The 21,075-nt window shown below is 37.4% G+C and overlaps 1 protein-coding gene across 1 annotated transcript in view; it reads right to left on the bottom strand.

Annotated features, from left to right (window-relative positions):
• LOC134321840 (cadherin-10) overlaps positions 1 to 1,082 on the bottom strand; it is a 67,885-nt gene extending 66,803 nt beyond the window's left edge. The window contains exon 1 of the mRNA XM_063003678.1: positions 819 to 1,082. Within this exon, the coding sequence (XP_062859748.1) occupies positions 819 to 1,016 (198 nt within the window). The 5' untranslated portion in view covers positions 1,017 to 1,082. The remainder of the gene's footprint in view (positions 1 to 818) is intronic.
• Positions 1,083 to 21,075: the final 19,993 nt, after the last annotated feature.

The raw sequence follows: 21,075 nt of genomic DNA, 5'->3' as shown, positions 1-21,075 counted from the left end.
AGGTTAAGATTCTTTGCACTGGTTTATGTTTTCTGAGTTGTAATCAGTGTTTTTGTAATGAGAGAGACGGTTTTGGACTCTGAGTTTTGTCTAATAAACCTGCACTTGACTCTTCACTCTTGTTGTGGATTATTGTATAGTATGATTGTGAATAAGTGCAAATTTAATTAATTACAATTAATTCAATTAATTAAATTACACTTCTAACTATTCAACTTTAATTTTCCTTCTAGCCGGGTTCCAAAGTGTATTAGAATGCAATTCATAATTAAATGCAGTGTAGGCATAAGCCACATTCTATGTATTGAAGCAAGAGGGACTGAGTGGAGCTTTAACTTCTGTGCTTTAGTGTGTTTATCTTCGGTTTGTCATGGCAGAGCAGTTTATTAAAAATCTCTGCTGAGCCAGTGTTTGTTTAGCAATACAAAATCATTGGGACTAGTTTGTAAGTGCCATTTGCTCACATGAGTACTGATGTTTAAATTTTACATATTAAATATTAAATATTTCACACATTAAATGTGTGCAGCCAGGCCAAACATTTACACTGTGCTGACATCAGATTGGCTAAGTAATTTACAAGACAATAATTTGAATTCACTGGTTAACAGAGTCACTAAATTGCATAAAAACGTAATTTAAAAGTCACTCATGGCCTTGATTCTGTTACTTGCTCTGTGTTGTGCACTTTTATCTAAACTGGGTGTTCACCGGTCTTCGCTTGCTTTTGTATAGTCAGTTATGTGACTGTATTCCATCCTATATTAATCCAATATGGCCCCCCAAACCAACAGTCGATGATTGATCACAGCACTTACCTTGCCCACATATTGCTTTCCGTTTCCAGTCCACTCCTCCAAAAGAAAGAAACTATTCCACATCCATCCACGCTTTGATCGGAGAAGTGTCCGTCCATCTTTATCTGCAATTCTATTTCCAGGCACTGGGCGGAGTAAGGCTGAGCTCCATTCAGTGATGGACAACAGCAGAAGCAAAGCGAACTGATTGGTTATCATTATATCCAATCGCTGCTGGACTTCTTGATAAGGAATTAATTAATGGACCAGGTGTTGTATGAGATATACAGCTGAATGCAAAGCAGGAAGGAATCTGACATCTTATCCTCACTCTCCTCTTCTCTTCTCTTCTTCAGGCCTGAAGAGGACAGGTACAAGATTAATGAAGCACCTAGTTGTGTATCATGCTAGATTTTCAGATTGCTGAGAACAGAAATTGAACAACCTTGATCTGACAGCAAATCAGTCATAAGAACTGTGTGGACACAGACAAGTGTCCAACTAAATGAGCAAATACTAACCGTAATGGGTGACAAGTTCACTTTATGTGAGCCAAAATCAACAATCTGAACTTTGACTCAGATACTCCAATCCTTAATTTCATTCCATTAAGCCTTTCAGTGGTGGACTTGCTTGTGTGCTTCAGATCATTGCCTTGCTGCATAATGCAGTACAAGATTTACACCAGGTGTAACAGGACATAATCAGATGTAACATCTTCCCAAAGATTCAACATTTGACTAATCACTCCACAGAATATTATTCCAAAAGTCTTGGGGTCTAGTTGTGAAATTGTATACACTGACCTAAATTGAGGTAATTAAGACCTGCAGTTCTTGAGATGCTCGTTTACGTTCTTTTGTGACCTTTTGAAGAGTTGGCAATACATTACTGGTGAAATTTTAGTATGCCAGGTTTCTCTGGGGGATAATGTATTTCATTGTGGTTCCCTGGAGTCTCAGAGCCTTAGCAATGGCTTAGCAAACTTTGTAGACTGGTATTTTCCTATGACTTTTTATTTCAACAGGTCTGGTTATAAACATGCCTGTGTGTAAATGGTGAAATTAAACCTAATTGTCAATTTAATTTGGCTAACTGGAGTAGAATTTTTTTTTAATTGGTCCTGAACAGGGTGGGGCTGAACATCAATCAGTCAATCAATCAATTAATAAATGATTAACAATGTGTTTACTTATTATTATTATTATAAGTATTAAAAGTAGTAGTAGTAGTAGTATTAGTAGTAGTAATAGAAGTATCATTATTATTATTAGTAGTAGTAGTTGTAGTAGTAATAGTATTAGTAGTAGCAGTAATAGTAGTAGTATTTGTAGTAGTAGTAATAGAAGTATTATTATTATTATTAGTAGTAGTAGTAGTAATAGTATTAGTAGTAATAGCAGTAGTAGTAGTAGTAAAATAAATAGTATTATTATTATTATTATTAGTAGTAGTAGTAGTGGTAGTAGTATTAGTAGTAGTTGTGGTAGTGGTAGTAGTATAAGTAGTAGTAGTTGTGGTAGTGGTAGTAGTATTATTCGTAGTAGCAGTAGTAGAAATAGTATTATTATTATTATTATTATTAGTAGTAGTAGTATTTGTAGTAGTAGTAATAGTATTAGTAGTAGTAGTAGTAGTATTAGTAGTAGTAATAGTATTATTATTATTAGTAGTAGTAAAATAAATAGTATTAGTAGTATTATTATTAGTAGTAGTATTAGTAGTTGTAGTAATAGTATTAGTTGTGGTAGTAGTATTAGTAGTAGTAGTTGTGGTAGTAGTATTATTAGTAGTAGCAGTAGTAGTAGTAGGAATAGTAGTAGGAATAGTAGTGGCAGTAGTAGTAGTAAAAATAGTGGTGGTAGTAGTAGTAGTAGTAGTAATAGTAGTAATAGTAGTAGTAGTTGTTGTAGTAGTATTAGTAGTGATATTAGTATTATTATTACTCTTGTTATTTTTGGATAGACAAACTGTATATCCTTAATATGAAATTTGTTTTCACACACATGTTTTGAGTTTAGTTAATCACCTTGATCTGTTTCACTTGTGTTGAATTTGGATTTGGCCTTGTTCTTCTGTCTATTTAAACCCTTTTTATTTGCAGATCAGTGTGAGGTATCAGAGCATCACCAGAGTCTGTACTGATCGGTTTCTAAAACATGCTGCTTAATGTCCTGAACATAGACTGTTCTGTTCTTGATAGTGATGGTTTACCTAGACTGTTTAAGCATCCTTGCTGATCGACTGACCATCGCCTGTTTTCTGATCATGATTCTTTGATTCTGTTTTCAGACTGTTTTTCTAAACTTACACCCTTGTAAAGGAAAGCCTGAACCTGCATCCTAATACGTCTCTAAGCATTCGTCACATTGTGGGCTAAACAAAGTAGGGATTTTAACAAGTTTGTTATTATCCTAAATACATACAATTCAGGAATGTTGTAGCAATTTGTAAGCAACTTCAGTTTCAAGAACTACTAGCAAAAGCACTGTCAGTTAGGACAAAGTACTTAAAAGGGTAATCTATAATCCACGAATCTGAAGCCAGGGCAATCATAACCCTGCCCACGGCCATGCAAGTTTTACATTGCTGTAGGCTTAAACAAGCCTTTGCCTCACCTCAAGCCCCAAAATCAGCACCTTGAAGTGAAGTTTGTTGCTGATCACAAGTATAAGAACCACTAAAACAGGTCTATCATTAATTAGAAGCTGCTGAGAACTTTATTCTGGTCAGGGTTGTGGAAGGTCCAGTTGTATCCAGAATCATTGGGTGCAATGCAGCAATACATGCCGGACAGGATGCCAGTCCATTGAGGGGTCTACACCAACTCTCCAGACATGACCAATCATGTCTGTATGTAGACACCTGACTGGCCAAAAGCACTGCTGGGAATACGAACCTTAGATCCAAGCAGTAGTGGGCTAGAGTTATTAATTGCTGTGCCTGTGCTTACTTATTTATTACATGAAATGCATAAATCTTTAGTTAATTTTAGTCTCTCTTTTTTGGTGTGCACAACATTAAATGGAAGCTCTATGAAACATAGCATTGCTGTGTTCAGGTTCAGATTCCACACATGTGTACGGTACACAATAAACAGACCAGGCAGCTCAGCTTAATGCACAATGACTCACTGATCCTCAGTGTCCTCCAAGAACACTACTGAATGGTAATTTAAGGGTGCATGCATAATTTATAAGCTTTTGAGACTTAATCCTAATAAATCTTCTTCCATTTATTCCATGAAAGTCGGTTCCAAGAAAGATGCACAAGGCCAAAATGCCAGCCTAGCCTGACAGCCATTTATTACTTACTGCACCTCTGGGAAGATCACAAGCAAATCAGGAGCAAATTTATAATATTACGTCGTTCTTGTTCACCGATCTGAAGCAATATAAGAAATAAAGAAGAGCAAAAAGGCAAAATGTCGTCAGAAGCATTTGGATTGTTTTGTGTGTGAACACATTAGCGCTATGGTTATGTTTAACGTGACTGAAATAGTGCTTGTAAAGATAATGAGATCTAGATCAAACTGGGCATTATTCACAGAGCAGCAGTTTGAAAGTGTGAAGCCTGCTCTAATTTGTGAAATCACTGCTAATGTCAGTAATAAATTAATGCAGGGCCAGTTTGGGAAGGCCTCCGAGGGTTTCAGACATATGGTTCATGTATCTTTGGGTCAGAGAGCCAGGGAAAACATTTACATTCAACAGCCCAGAGGTATTAGCCATAATCAATAATTTATGACATTGTTGTTAATAGAAAATCATATACTGGATTGTAGGGTAAGTCTACATATGCAGTAGAAGGGAAACAAGTATTCATACAACCATTTTAATTTTTTTTTAATAAGTAAACTTTTAGTGCATAAATCACACTGTATCACTATGTATTTTGACTTGTACTTTACATTTTACATTTATATTTTCGGCATTTAGCAGACACTTTTATCCGAAGCAACTTACATCACAGTTGCAGTATATAATCCTGAGGGTTAATTGAGGGTTAAGGGCCCTGTTCAGGGGCCCAACAGCAGCAACCTGTCAGTGGTTCTGATTACTAGTCCTGTACCTTAACCACTAGGCTATGGCTTGCCCATAACCATTAGTATTCAGATACCAAAATATAATACTGACAAAGTCATTGTTGCCAAGTATAGCTTCAAGACATTTATAGTTTAATTAATTAACTTAATTACAGGATTGTATTTTAATTGTAATTAAATTGACTTTAATTTCGAAAGCTTAAAATGACGAATTGTACATTTTTAACCTAATTTTATTTTAGGTTGTTGTTGTTGTTGTTTTTTGCAATTAGCCGATCACATTATGCTTCCTCTCTACTGATGTTGATCTTCATCTAACTGAGGAGAGCCCAGACTAACACAAGCCCCCTCCGACACGTGCGCAGTAGCCGACTGCAACTTTTCACCTGCTTGAGGCGAGTTTATGTGCGGTTTAGCTTTGTGCTGCGGCTTGTCCATAACCATTAGTAATCAGATGTCAAAAAATAACACTGACAAAGTCATTGTTGTCTAGTATAGCTTCAAGACATCTACAGTTAAATTAATTAACTGTTAAATTAATTGTAATTAAAATTAATTTAATTTCTAGAGTTTAAATAGACAAATTGTAAACTTTCAACCTAGTTTTATTTTGCTTGAGGTTTGAGGATGTTGTCTTGTTTTTTTGTTTGTTTGTTTTTTTTTTCCCTCAATTTTCCTCCCAATTTAGTTGTATCCAATTACCCAATTGCATTACGCTTCCTCTCTACTGATGTTGACCTCCACTCTGACTGAGCAGAGTCGAGACTGACACACACCCCCTCCGACATGTGTAAAGTAGCCGACTGCATCTTTTCACCTGCAAGATGTGAGTTTACATGCGGATCAGCTTTGTGTACGAAGAGCCAAACCCTGATCAATGTATTATCCCTCATCTCTGTGCAGGTGCTAGCAATCAGCCTTTGTATACAGAGAACCATACCCTGATCAATGCATTATCCCTCGTCTCTGTCAATGCATTATCAACCATCCAGCAGAGGTCATAATTGCATCAGTTATGATGAATCCCCCTCCGACACCCCACTTGAACAACAGCCTGCTGGATGGCAGAGCTGAGTTTCGAACCGACGAGTTCGAAATGTCAGCTCTAGTGTGCTAGTGTGTTTTACCGCTGCGCCACCTGAGCGTTGTCTTGTTGAAAAGTTTGACATCTTAGTTTACAAAATCAAATAATTCCTGTTTTACCACCGCTTTATTCTGGTCAAGGTTGCAGTTTTACCGATTTCCCCAAAATCTGGGGAAGGATTTAATGATTACTAAATGGGTACATTAAATGGTTCTGATCATGATTAAATGGTTACTAATAATAGTCACAGTCAAGAGTTACGAGCTACACCTTAACTAGGAACAATGATTTTGTGATGATGATTGATGACTAACTGGTTCATTCTGGTCTGTCCATGGTGGGTCCAAAGCTTCCTAGAGATACTGTACAGTAGAAATCACTAAGATTGCTAGGACATCCACTTTCCATCTTACAGCTAGTACTACTAGTATACATTTAAATATATTTTGCATATTAAAGAATTTTATATAAAGAGCCAACATGTCTCCACATTCTCATCAATTTTCTGAATTTTTAACCACTACTGTCTAACTTTTGGTGTTCTTCCCAGTTTCAGCTTTCTGAAAGGACAGTGGATATATTTAATGCACTTAATTTATTACTGACTTTTTTAAATAAAATAAATGGACAGATTGTAATATTGATTGTTGATAAGCTCATCCAAGTCACAATATTAGATTACCAGTATATTTAACATTAAGGATGGTGTTACTTAGCTGGTGTGCTATAGTCTATATCCATTTCTTTGTTACTGGTCGGCTCTTTCTGACATGAGGTCTGCCATGGCAATAACAAGCGCGTCTTTGGGAATTTGGAGATAGTATTTGTGCCAATTAGACCATGGTGATGCTTGTGATTACATTTTCTAATTAACATTCAAGGCTGTCCTTGAGTTTTAATAGCATTCTAGATATTAATCTTTGATGCAGCATGCCTATTAAGCATTAAACCAGCACATCTTTTTAAAATTATGTTTGCTGCCCCACGACGAGGGGGCTTATTAGCCCAGGAAAGAGAAAAAAAATCCTTGCCAGATGTTTGAAACTTTCATTTAATTATCTTGACTTGATTACTGTATTAAAAGTTCATGCGTATTATGAGGAAGGGCAGCAGTGTGGGAGGATTTTACTGTGGCTTTAAATAAATAAGACAGCAGTAGAGGAGAGAAACGGGCAAAAATCCTCATATAAAGCTTGTCCTAATAAGCAAGCCATGTGAATGTGGACAAACAATGTGGAACAAAAATAATATTTAATTTAGTTTTAACAAAAATCACTCATCCAGTTATAAGAAATATTGTGCTGTTGTTATAGTAAATAATATTACATAATAATCAAAATATAATCATTATTATATAATACACAAATAATTAACATTAAGACATGATAAAACACATAAATGCTACAAACGTAAAAGTAAAACATTAAATAATATGGCTAAGTAAAAAATTATGAATAATATATAATATTAAATAATATGGCTAATTAAAAAAAAGGCAGTAGTAAGGCAGTAGCTCAGTGGTTAAGGTACTGGATGGGTAATCAGAAGGTTGCTGGTTCAAGTGAGGTCCTCAACCTTCAACTGCTTGCCTGTAATTAGATACCAATTTAAGTATTGTAAGGTGGGCGACATGGTGGCTAAGTGTCACCTCACAGCAAGAAGGTCCTGGGTTCGATCCCCAGGTGGGGCGGTCCGGGTCCTTTCTGCGTGGAGTTTGCATGTTCTCTTCGTGTCTGCATGGGTTTACTCCGGGTGCTCTGGTTTCCTTCCACAGTCCAATGACATGCAAGTGAGGTGAATTGGAGATACAGAATTGCCCATGACTGTGTTCGATATAACCTTGTGAACTGATGAATCTTTGGTCATGAATGTAACCAAAGTGTAAAACATTAACGTTAAAATCCTAATAAACAAACAAACAAACAAACAATTATTGTAATGTAAATGAAGGCCAGGCAGGAATACACCCCGGACGGGACGCCAGTTTGTCTTGGGACTTCAACCATCCCCAACCCATTATGTAATTATGTCTGTGTCGGTGCTTGTCCGGCCGATAGAACCTGCTGAGATTCGTACCTGCATCTCTGTGGTGGTGGGCTAGTGTAAGAGACCACTGCACCACCCAAGTGCCCGACTGTAATATTTTTTTTTTAATGCATTTTCTCCCCTTTTTCTCCCCCTTTAGTGCGTCCAATTGCCCAATTGCATCATGCCGATCCCTCTCCGCCTATGCCGATCCCTGCTCTGACCGAGGAGATTGAAGCTAACCCACGCCCCCTCTGACACGTGGGCAGCAAGCCATATGCATCTTATCATCCACACATTGACGAGTGTTGTGCCACCTACCATTGTGTACAGAGAGACACACCCTAAGAGCACTCTTTCCTCATCTCTGTGCAGGCGCCTCTAATCAGCCAGCAGAGGTCGTAATTGCACCAGTCTGACAGAGAGAGACCCATATCTGGCTTAGTCCCGCCCATCTGAACAACAGGCCAATTGTTGTTAATGTGACTGCTCAGCCTTAGCCGGCAAGGCAGAGCTGAGATTTGATACAATGTATTCGAGATCCCAGCTCTGGTTGCAGCGTGTGTTTTTACCGCTGCGCCACCTGAGCGGCCGCCCGACTATTTCCTTTGTGATTGAACTTGTTGTATGAAATATTTAGTGAGTACAAAATAAAAATAGTTGTCCTTCTGGAGATTTGTGCTTATATAATTAGATTCATACATTAATGTAAATGCTTATTTATATTTAATATATACTGTATATATATATATATATATATATATTTAGATATTTGTTACCTTACTGACCTTAATAAAAATGGGGTCTATGTCTTTTTTTTCTCACTTTTTTTTTTTACTTTAATTCTTTTTGCTTTTTGGAAACACCTACACTAGTACAGTTTTTTGCTAACTGAGATAAATCCTAAGAAGACAATGGCGTTCAGTGTTTGGTTTGCAGTAAGCCTTCACAGACAGCAAACATCATCACATTACAGGTATTCACCACTTTTTATGGAGGAAAAAAGGGAGGCTTGCAAGCCATAGGACACCATCCCAGCTATGAAGCACAGTATGAAGCATCATGTTATGGGGGTGCTTTGCTGCAGGTAATTAAAACTTTAAACAACAACGAAGATAGTGTTGAGCTATCATATTTTTTACATATATCTATAAATATGTTTTATGAGGTAGTGACAAAAATAGTTTATGGTAATAGATACTGTTTAAAGCACTGTATATTGATGCAACACTTCAAACCTAATTAGTGAGACCAAGGTAGCAGGAAACTTAACACTCCTACACACAGATATACATAAAGATACACACAGATTGAGTAGTAAGTTGTGTCAGTGGAACGGCTGTGCTCTGACTACATAGAATTAGTAACTGCTGTAGTCCTGTCTACGAGCAGTGAGCTATTTCTCCAAAGACTTTAAATAATAATAAAAATCAGTCTGGACCACGAGTATGCACTGGGAATTTCATTTCCTACTGTCCAGCACAGGGGAAGCTTGCAAGCCAAAGGACACCATCCCAGCTATGAAGCAGAGGATGGTGGCATGATGTTATGGGGGTGCTTTGCTGAAGGAGGGACTGATGCACTTTACAAAAATGATGCCATTGTGAGGAAGAAAATGATGTGTTAATGTTAAAGCAACATCACATTAAAGCAACATCACAAGACATCAGTCAGGAAGTTAAAGTCTTGGCGAACATGGGTCTTCCAAATAAGTCTTCCGTATGAATAATTACGCTAAGCATATTTCCAAAGTTGTGGCAAAATGAATTAAGGACAACAAACTAAAGAAAATGGAGTGACCATCACAAAGCCCTGACCTAAGTCTGATAGAGAATTTATAGGCAGAACTAAAAAAAACTGACATGGCACCCAAACCGGACTCAGTGAGAAGTTTGTGAAAGGCTACTGGCTACTTTTTTAAACTCTATTTATTAAGAATTTCAAAAACAAATTATATCACTTTCTACAGTCACCTTCCGATGCATTTTTCCAGCTTCGTACCAACTTTTTAATGCCATCAGCAAAACATGTTTTTGGTTGAGCAAGTAGCTGATGCACCGCTGCTTTCACATCATCATCACATGAAAATCTTCTTCCCCAAAAAGGTGGAAATCAGATGGAGCTAAATCTGGACTATAAGCACTCTCTCAGTCTCTTAGACACGACTAATTACTACTCCACCCGCCCTCACCGTTTCCAATAAAAATGTGGAAACTTTTTGAAGATCCCTCATAAATGCTTTAGCCGTTGGGAATGTGATGAAATAAATTGAAGCTGAAATAAATTAATGTCTCTAGTATTATTCTGACATTTCACATTCTTAAAATATACAGTAGTAGTGATCTTAACTGATCTACGAGGGGGAATGTGCACTAGGATTAAATGTCAGAGACTGTATTCATAAAGCTTATAAGAATCCTCTTAGACACACACAAACAAAAGCATTCTTAATTATGACAAAAGTTTATTGTTGCCCTAATCACACACACACACACACACACACACACATACACAGATCAGCCATAACATTAAAACCACCTCCTTGTTTCTACACTCACTGTCCATTTTATCAGCTCCACTTACCATATAGAAGCACTTTGCAGTTCTAAACTTACTGACTGTAATATTCAGGACTCTCCCAGGACCACTACAGAGTAGGTATTATTTGGGTGGTGGATCATTCTCAGCACTGCAGTGACACTGACATGGTGGTGGTGTGTTAGTGTGTGTTGTGCTGGTATGAGTGGATAAGACACAGCACCGCTAATGGAGTTTTAAACAACTCACTGTCCAACTAGGTAGGAGTGTCTAATAGAGTGGACAGTGAGTGGTATTTAAAAACTCCAGCAGCACTGCTGTGTCTGATCCACTTATTTACCTTTTATTTACCATGCTGATAATTTGCTAATTTACCAATTTCAAGCAATTTATTGGACTGGCAGTGACCCTGACTAGGATAAGGCGGTGGTTAAAACAATCACCAAATAAATAAATTAATTAATGAATTAATCTATTTATATTACCTGGAGAAAAATGCTCCAATCTTTTCAATTACTGTGATTGCTGTACTGTAATTACTGAAGTGTGAGTGTCCACAGAAAACTGCAACACGATATAAGGTTCTGAATGTGCTGTAATTTTTAGTGTGATCACTGCTGATGAAAGGTTGTGACAGACCCAAGTCATCACCTCTGCATTGTTGCCTCTTCCATCTTAGTGTTGTGATTACTGTCATTCCTGGTGTTATGGTATTTTTGCACTGGGTAGAAGATGTGAGAGCATCTCAATTAAGCTCAGCCACTAACATTATTCCTGCATGATCTGTAGTGTTTGATTAACTCACTGTTATTCAGTGTTTGGAGAACATTTCTTCTTCCTCTTTTTCTTTATGTCATGTTTTTATCTGCTTACGTCCTCATCCTTATTCCTAACAGTTTTTCAGGTTTGTCCAAGACATGCTTAAGTTTTACATCGATCAGCCATAACATTAAAACCACCTCCTTGTTTCTACACTCACTGTCCATTTTATCAGCTCCACTTACCATATAGGAGCACTTTGTAGTTCTAAAATCACTGACTGTAGTCCATCGGTTTCTCTGCATGCTTTGTTATCCCCATTTCATGCTGTTCTTCAATGGTCAGGACCCCCACAGGACCACTACAAAGTAGGTATTATTTGGGTGGTGGATCATTTTCAGCACAGCAGTGACACTGAAATGGTGGTGGTGTGTTAGTGTGTGTTGTGCTGGTATGAGTGGATCAGACACAGCAATGCTGATGGAGTTTTTAAACACCTCACTGTCACTGCTGGACTGAGAATAGTCCACCAACCAAAAATATCCAGCCAACAGCGCCCTGTGTGCAGCGTCCTATGACCACTGATGAAGGTCTAGAAGATGACCCAACAGCAGCAATAGATGAGCGATCGTCTCCGACTTTACGTCTAAAAGGTGAATCAACTAGGTAGAAGTGTCTTACAGAGTGGACAGTGAGTGGACACGGTATTTAAATACTCCAGCAGCGCTGCTGTGTCTGATCCACTCATACCAGCACCAAGTCAGTGTCACTGCAGTGCTGAGAATCATCCCCCACTTGCTCTGTGGGGGTCCTGACTATTGCAAAACAGGGTGAAAGCAGGCTAAAAAGGTATGTAGAGAAATAGATGGACTACAGTCAGTAATTGTAGACCTACAAAGTGCTTCTATATGGTGAGTGGAGCTGATAAAATGGACAGTGTGTGTAGAAACCAGGAGATGGTTTTAATGTTATGGCTGATCGGTGTATGTTATGTTTGTATCAAAAATAAATATGGATGGTTATTAAAACAACAAAGCTAGTGGTGAGTAAAGACTTTTTGCATAGATCTAAAAATATGGTTTATGAAGTAGTGACAAAAATAGTTTATGGTAATTGATACTGTTTAAAGCACTGTATATTTATGCAGCACTTTAAACCTGATTAGCAAGACCAAGGTAGCAGGAAACTAGCAGGAAACTTAAGACTCCTACACACCTACACACAATTATACATAAAGATACACAAACAGATTGAGTAGTAAGTTGGGTCAGTGGAACGGCTGCGCTCTGACTACAGAGACTATGCCTTTCTAATTGCTGTAGTCCTGTCTACGGCCTGTGAGCTATTTCTCCAAAGACTTATAAAAATCAGTCTGGACCACGAGTCTGCACTGGGAATTTCATTTCCCACCGTCCAGCACAGGCTCGTTTGCTCAACCAGGTGTTGTACCAGGTCTTGCTCTCCCGCTCTGCTTCCTTATCTCATTGCTTTCCCCCTTGAGAATAACCTCAGACAAGGATCATTTAGGGAATCTGGGTTATTCCTGTCTATGCCCGGAGCTAAGCTGATGGATGGTTGTGAGCAAATAGTGTCTACCACTGTCTCTGTCTCCACCTGTACGCTCATTTTACACCATGGCTTTGGATTTTTTTTTTTTTGTTCCCTTTTCTCTCTGTTCCTACCTTCAGTATGACCTTGAGCAAACACAGGATGGAGAATGATGGATTTGAGCCAGTGATGGGATTCGGTGCTCACAGATTGTGAGTTGGAGGAAAGAGTGATTTTGTAATCTATCATGGCATTGTGGATGAGCATGGTACAAAACACTGCCTTAAGTATTTTAGATGAAGGTATGTGATATCTTTTAGTGGAGTTGGACTATATGCCCTGAGCAGTAGCTCCTTAAAATAATAATAAAAAAAATACACTGCAGCTGAGCCAAAACACCACATTTATAGAGAAATTGATTAAACCTAAGAACCAAACAAAATCCACATGTGTGTATAATTAAGGGGGTCGTGTATGATGTAAAATGATCAGGTCTTATGTATTGTCATGCATGGATGTGCGGTACCTGAGGTTTTGACCACTTGGTGGAGCTCACCCTCTCTCACAGAGAAATACTGTCATAATTGTGTTGTGCTCTCTCTCCACCGTTTAGTCCATCTTTATCCCCCTGTTTTTCATCCACATTTTAGGTGTTTTTTGTTTTCAATTATTGACTAAACTCAAACTGCTTGTTGCATAAAGGGATCATTAATTAGGATGCATTGTGTCCTGTAAATGGTTTGCTAATCATTTTTATTTTGCTTCATTTTGACAATTAATAGCTGCTCTCTGTGTTTGTTAAATTATGGAACCAAGTTAATATTCATGTATGAACTAAAAAACAAACAAACAGAACAGACATTTACTGTGATGGGTGTAATAGACTTATGAAGGTTAGCTGTAATATTCAAAATAATTCAGTCAGGCTCAGATGTAAATAGGAATGCCACGTTCAGTTATGTGTGTGTGTATGTGTGTATGTGTGTGTGTTTAGTTGGAAAACACTATAATAGCTAATTGGACTTTACAAATGGCAAGATAAAGCTAATAGAGTCAGCACTGATGCGTTCTCCAGTTCTGCATTATTTGTTTTTGAGAATAATGACTAGAAATGAATAACAATAAACAAAAACTATGAAACTCTTCCCATGAAGCATCAAATAACACTGCATGAATATTGAATTAATTCCAATAAAAAGGCAGATGTAGTGGTGCTGGGTTTAGATACGTGACTGAGTTTACAGCTTGTATGTATGCATGGTGTTATATTTGGTGTCATCTAAGTTTTTAATATCAAAATGTCTGTATCTAGTGTTGTGTAAAAGAGATGAGTTCTAATTTTAGTCTGGTTTCTTATCTCATGGAAGTAAATTCACTTCAGTGACATTTGTCTTGCTCATTCAGTCCTGACTCACTACTCTGTAAAAATACATTTTGACAGTATTGATTTTCAGTCATAAAAAGTAGAAGTAAATTGAGTTAAGAAAAGTAAAGTAAATATAGTAATGCCAATATTTTATTGTGTCAATAATATAAGACTAAACATGATCTGACAGTAAATTGACTTTCTGTCATCGTATTTTATGTAAGATTTGAAACTTTGCATTGCACTTTTCTCTCTTTGTGCTCTGTATGAAGTCTCTGTCTTTATAACTGTTTGCCTATCTGTCAAGTTCCATAATGTTTTATCTAGTATCAGTATTAGTACTCTCTTCCATTTATTAATACATACTTACTCTTAAAAACATTATAGTTTCTTTCCTTTTATTAGGAATGTCCTCATATTCTGCCAATCTTGCTCCTGTGTTCTGTTTACTTTTCCATTTATCTGTCTGTCGGGCGGCACGGTGGGTAAGTGGGTAGCACTGTCGCCTCACAGCAAGAAGGTCCTGGGTTCGATCCCCAGGTGGGGTGGTCCGGATCATTTCTGAGTGGAGTTTGCATGTTCTCCTCGTGTCTGAGTGGGTTTACTCCGGGAGCTCCGGTTTCCTTTCACAGTCCAAAGACATGCAAGTGAGGTAAACTGGAGACACTAAAAATTGTCCATGACTGTGTTCGATATAAACTTGTGTAAACTGATGACTCTTGTGTAAGGAGTAACTACTGTTCCTGTCATTAATGTAACCAAAAGTGTAAAACATGACGTTAAAATCCTAATAAACAAACAGACAAATCTGTCTGTCGTCACTCTATGTTAGGTTTCCTGTTTCCTCTTTTTCTGAAACTCTAAATTGACCATACATGTACTTATGTGAACAAGCGCAGAAGTGCAGCAGTTACTGTGCGTGCCCCAAGCACCAGATACTTAAATCAGGGTTTACACCTTGTCTATGATCACTGTCTGTTAGTTTAGCATGCTCTACCTTTTGGTAGACTGATTTCTTCTGCATACATGTTCCCACCTTCCTATACATATGCAGATGTTGAAATTGGCTACTCTGGTTTTTATTAGATTGTTTATAAATCATATCAACTTTGTAATAATATAATACAGGTTTGGATTGTGTTACATTTCTTCCATCTTTACCATGTTTCTTTTACTTGGGAAAGTAAATATAATGTACTTTTAAAACGTTCTAAAACTGTTCTTCATTGTAGAGCGGTAAACATACAATTAATGTACATTTAATGAAGATAAACGCCTACTTACTCTAATAAAATCACATTAAAGGCAAAATCTCCAACAGCTAATACATATAACTCTCTTTTTTCACTTTCTCTCTTTTGCATTCACTAATTGTCACTCTGATAAACATGCACAATTAGTTTCGTGACCCAAGGCCAGGCAGCAAAACCAGCGGACAGATGACACAGTTCATAGTAATAAGCGGCTTACTGGAATCAAAACAGTCTGTACATGGAGAATTAAAGCCAAAATAGCAAGCATAGTTTCTGTTATCAATCTGTGCCAAGCTGGTTAAAGATGAAAAAGATGATTTTAAGAAAATCCTAATCCCATCAAAGAAAGCATTTGCATATCATTTTTTCAGCTACATTTTGACTGTCTTTAACTATGTGAGTATATGAATTAAACTATATTTAAATAACAGGGAATTCATATTTGCATATATGTTTATAATAATAAATTGAAATTCATACATTCATACAGCATGCACATGAAATTCAAATCTGTGTTTGCATATCAAGAAATTCACTTTTCTATGTGCATAATTGATTTAAATTAGCATCCGTCTGTAGATAAAATGCTGAGAAATCTTACACTTGTAGGAAATGTCTTTCTGCATAATAAACATGCAGAAAGTTACATTACAAATCCTTTTCGCATATAAGAATATTGAAAGAAAATGCCACCTGTATTGCCCATGCTTTGTCAGTGTGTTAGAAAAACCCCAAAAATGAGGTCCCAATGCATCGTAGACACTCTGTTATAAAATATTACAGTATTCTTCTGAAATTTAAAACCCACAAATGATATTTGAAAATTCATCTACTTACATGACTCTTTGTGACTGGATGTTGTTTCTCACTCTCTTCAAATCCTTGACAAACTTTGTTGAAGATTTCCCACTGGTTTAAAGTGATAAATCTCCACGGCAGATTAGTAAGTCCCGGTGTGCTCACACGTACGTCTTAATGATAAGCATGAGTTTCAGCTAGAAGAATTACGTACATGACTGCACTCTTTCAGTGCACTTATTTCATCTGAAAGAGAGAGAGAGAGCAAAAGGATAAAGAGAAAGAAAGCAAGAGAGAGCGAGAGAGAGGAAGAGAGAGAGAGCAGGGCAAGGAGGAAAAGCGAGAGAGGTTTTACCTTCAGTTTTCATGCTCGGGTGCAGATCTATGCACCACTGCTCCGTACCTCCTTAGCAAAGCCAAGCGCTGGTGGCTCTGTCACATTCCCTGCTCTTACATTGCAAGCTCGACTGCAGTGGACATGTGTGGACAGCTGCAGGGGCGTGCGAGCTTGAAAGTGAGTGTGTGAGAGCTCAAAACAGAGAGCGGGAGAGAGAGAGAGGGAGATAAAGAGAGAGAGTACCCCAGTGGCATTTTTAATCTATGTTACTACATGTCACTGCTTGCTTTTTTCCCAACATCACATTTTATTATGTTTTTGTATTCCTTATAATTTACATACATGCATCTCTTTCTTTTTGAAATGTGTTTCTCTACATCATTATCTATTGCTGTCAGAGAGAGAAAGGATAGAGGAGACTCAGCTCATGATTGGCTGTCACTCAGAACTCCCCTGTAAAAGAGAAAAGGAAGAAGGAGGGGTTAGTTAGGAGCCCTTGGACCCCGAAGCTGCGGCTTTGACTTAGCCTGCCACACAGCACGTAGGGAAGAAAGGATACATAAAGGCTGCACTGAGAGGTTATGATGGACACGGCAAAGAAGAGACAGAGAGATAGAAAAAGAGAAAGAAAGAGAGACAGACAGACAGAGAGAGAGATGGAAGACAAAGGAAAGCCCAAGCAAAAGATGGCAGTAATGATCTATTACAAAAAATACATCCCATGATGGATGGACCTATTGATGCTTGATGTCTAAAGCAATCCAGGCCCAATCTAATTCAGTACCAATGACAGCGGGATGAAGGAGAAAAAGACCATAAAATTTAAATTATTGGCAGAGAAGAAAGTAGAAAGGCTGATGAACAGAGACTGCTGATGACACAGACTTGCTCGTTATGAATTAAGTATTTGTTCAAGGACACTGTTCAGGAATTTTGTTAAAAAGTACTACCAGTACAAAAATAAAATAAGTAAATTAATAAATAAATTATTAATAATAATTACTGTTATTATTATTATTATTATTATTGATGACAGATGTGTTCTTTATGAATTAAGTGTTTGTTTAAGGACACTGTTTAAAAATTCTTTTAAAAAGGACCACCAGTACAAAAATAAATAAATAAATAATAATTATTATTATTATTATTATTATTATTCTCATTATTATTATTATTATTATTATTATTATTAATAATAATAATAATAATAATTATTATTATTATTATAAATTAAAATTATTATTATTATTGTTTTTATTAGAGAGAAGAAAGTAGAAAGGCTGATGATGACACAGACGTGTTCTTTATGAATTAAGTGTTTGTTTAAGGACACTGTTTAAAAATTCTTTTAAAAAGGACCACCAGTACAAAAATAAATAAATAAATAATAATAATTATAACTATTATTATTTTTATTATTATTATTATTATTATTATATTATTATCATAAGTATATAAATAAGTTATTACTTTTTAGTTTAATTTATTTTATTATTTTTTAAAATAAATAAATTATTTATTTATTTTTATTTATTTATTTTTAATTACTCTTGGGTTGTTAGGTGCAGCCGAAAGTCAACTTCACAGACGTCCCTTCAAGAGACATAGATCAGGAGAGAAAGAACTCCATGAACCCCGTACAGGTAAAGCACTCAGACAAGAGAAGTTTACAAGAGCTTAAATAGACACAGATATCTCTAGAATAGGCTTAACATTTAGTTAGAGGTTAAAACAGGAACAGAAGCAGATCAAAATGGCTCTGTGGTTAGCGTTATCTGCAAGAGCAAAAGTGTATACATTGCAAAACAATATGCTCAGCTTGATGGTTAAAAAGTTCAGCACCATAAGTATATGGACACTTAAAATATCTAACAGGTGTAGACACAAGTGTAACTGGCTGGCTGTGTCTCAAACCACATACTAAATACTAATGCAACCCTTATTTTAAGTAACTGCTTTCACATTATCAGGGTACAGGATGTGCAAGGAAACAGCTGTAATGCACTATTAACAGAGTTTCAGTCATCATTACAGGGCATCACACAGTCATTTACACTTACAACTGCAGTAAAAGAATGTAAACACCTGTAAGGGAAATGTTAAGTATGTCATGGAAGTATGGGGATTTTTTCTGCAACTGTTTGAAACTGCCATCTGACACTGATAATCAAAACCAAGTAAGCTACACATTGTCATGGCCTTAAATGATTAAAGAAAGGCATGTACATTTATATTATATTTAGAATAGCTCAAGCTGCATAGGTGGCATGGATGCTGCAGAGCAACACAGATTCTGGGAACTTGGGTTTGAATCTTGACACTATCTGTGAGGAAGAGTTCTTCACAGGTTTCTCCAAAAAACCACTCTAAATTGCTCTTAGGTGTGATTAAGTTTATAAGTGTGTGTTGCCCAGTTTTTGACCCACTGCAGCCTGAATAAAGCTTGTTGCATGTCAGTTTGATTTATTCATTGGTGCAGTGTATGGTTTGGCAGTATATTCTGATCAGCCATAACATTAAAACCACCTTCTTGTTTCTACACTTACTGTCCATTTTATCAGCTCCACTTACCATATAGATATACCCCTTTCACGCTGTTCTCCAATGGTCAGGACTCTCCCAGGACCACTACAAAGCAGGTATTATTTGGGTGGTGGATGATTCTCAGCACTGCAGTGACTCTGACATGGTGGTGGTGTGTTAGTGTGTGTTGTGCTGGTATGAGTGGATAAGACACAGCAGCGCTGATGGAGTTTTTAAACACATCACTGTCACTGTTGGACTGAGAATAGTCCACCAACCAAATATATCCAGCCAACAGCACCCTGTGGGCAGCGTCCTGTGACCACTGATGAAGGTCTAGAAGACCAACTCAAACAGCAGCAATAGATGAGCGATCGTCTCTGACTTTACATCTACAAGGTGGACCAACTAGGTAGGAGTGGCTAATAGAGTGGGCAGTGAATGGACATGGTATTTCAAAACTCCAGCAGCGCTGCTGTGTCTGATCCACTCATATCAGCACAACACACACAAACACACCACCACCATGTCATTGTCATTGACGGGTCAGTAACGAGCAGTGATAGCTCAGTGGTTAAGGTACTGGACTAGTAATCAGAAGGTTGCCGGTTCAAGCCCCGCCACCACCAAGTTGCCACTGTTGGGCCCCTGAGCAAGACCCTTAACCCTCAATTGCTTAAAAAAAAATCATGTTCAGTCATAACTGTAAGTCGCTTTGGATAAAAACGTCTGCTAAATGCTGAAAATGTAAATGTCAGTGCAGTGCCGAGAATGATCCACCACTCAAATAATACCTACTGTTGGTCCTGTGGGGGTCCTAACAATTGAAGAACAGGGTGAAAGCAGGCTAAAAAAAGTATGTAGAGAAACAGATGGACTAGAGTCAGTAATTGTAGAACTACAAAGTGGAGCTGAAAAAATGGACAGTGAGTGTAGAAACAAGGAGGTGGTTTTAATGTTTTGGCTGATCAGTGTATACAGTAGGTACAATATCTCCTATTTAGGTTGACAATCATGATTATGTCAGGTGTCCTCCAACCAATGACAAAAAATAAGGTAAAATAAAAAATGGGTCATAAAAACAGCAAAGTGGTTCTTTCAGCACGTCTCTTTACCCAAGTGTACGAAAAGTGCACAAATGTGAACTAAGTAAAAAATAATAAAACACGTGGAAGAAAGGAAAATTAGGAAGGTTGTAAAAGAAGAAAGACTCCAGAGAAGTAGAGACAGGCAGCTTCACTGTAATGATTTGTGTAAAAGTACCACAGGCTTGATAACCTATCTAGTGAAGATACTTTGAAGCACATGGGTTTCTATGAATATTTTATTAGCAGAGGAAGGAAAAAATGACTCAGTGGTGGCTGGTTGCCCCTAACATCTTATCCCTGGATTTACTGTGCCATCCTTGTCTGATATTTATCCAGCTAAATTAACATATTAATAGATAAGAATGAACAAATTAGTGCGGAGGACTCTTAGGTACAATGTGAAGTGAAATCAACTTTGCTTGTGGCTTTCTGTCGCAAATCTTTGTCCAACAATGTTTATATTGTCAGTTTTTGTATAACACACGTACACAGAAGCAAACAGTATTCGTGTAATGGAAATGTAAATGGTGGCTTAGCAGGTACTGGACTGGTAATCAGAAGGTTGGTTATTTAAGCCACACATCTGCCAGGTTGGCACTGGTGGGCCTTTCATGTCCTTTAGTCTTGTCAGATGAGGCCTGCAGAAGGGACACGCAGGCACAAATAATTGACATGTCGGTCCATCTTCACTGACAGTCAGGTGTGCCTCATTGGGGACTAAATCGATCCAGGTGAAAGTGTTTTTATTTATCACAGTTTGTTCCTTACAGATTTGCCACCTTCTATTCTCCTAAAACCATTGTGCTGGGCCCGGTACAAAATACTTTATTGAGGGACTTTATTGGGAAACTCACAAGAGAATCGCCCTGAATGAGTGAGAGTTGGCGTAACAGTCATTTTCTGGAGTGGGTTTC

Source organism: Trichomycterus rosablanca, chromosome 10, assembly GCF_030014385.1.
Source record: "Trichomycterus rosablanca isolate fTriRos1 chromosome 10, fTriRos1.hap1, whole genome shotgun sequence".
Lineage (NCBI taxonomy): Eukaryota > Metazoa > Chordata > Actinopteri > Siluriformes > Trichomycteridae > Trichomycterus > Trichomycterus rosablanca.
The sequence above is the reverse complement of the archived record's forward strand: the minus strand, read 5'-3'. Positions and strand labels throughout refer to the sequence as shown.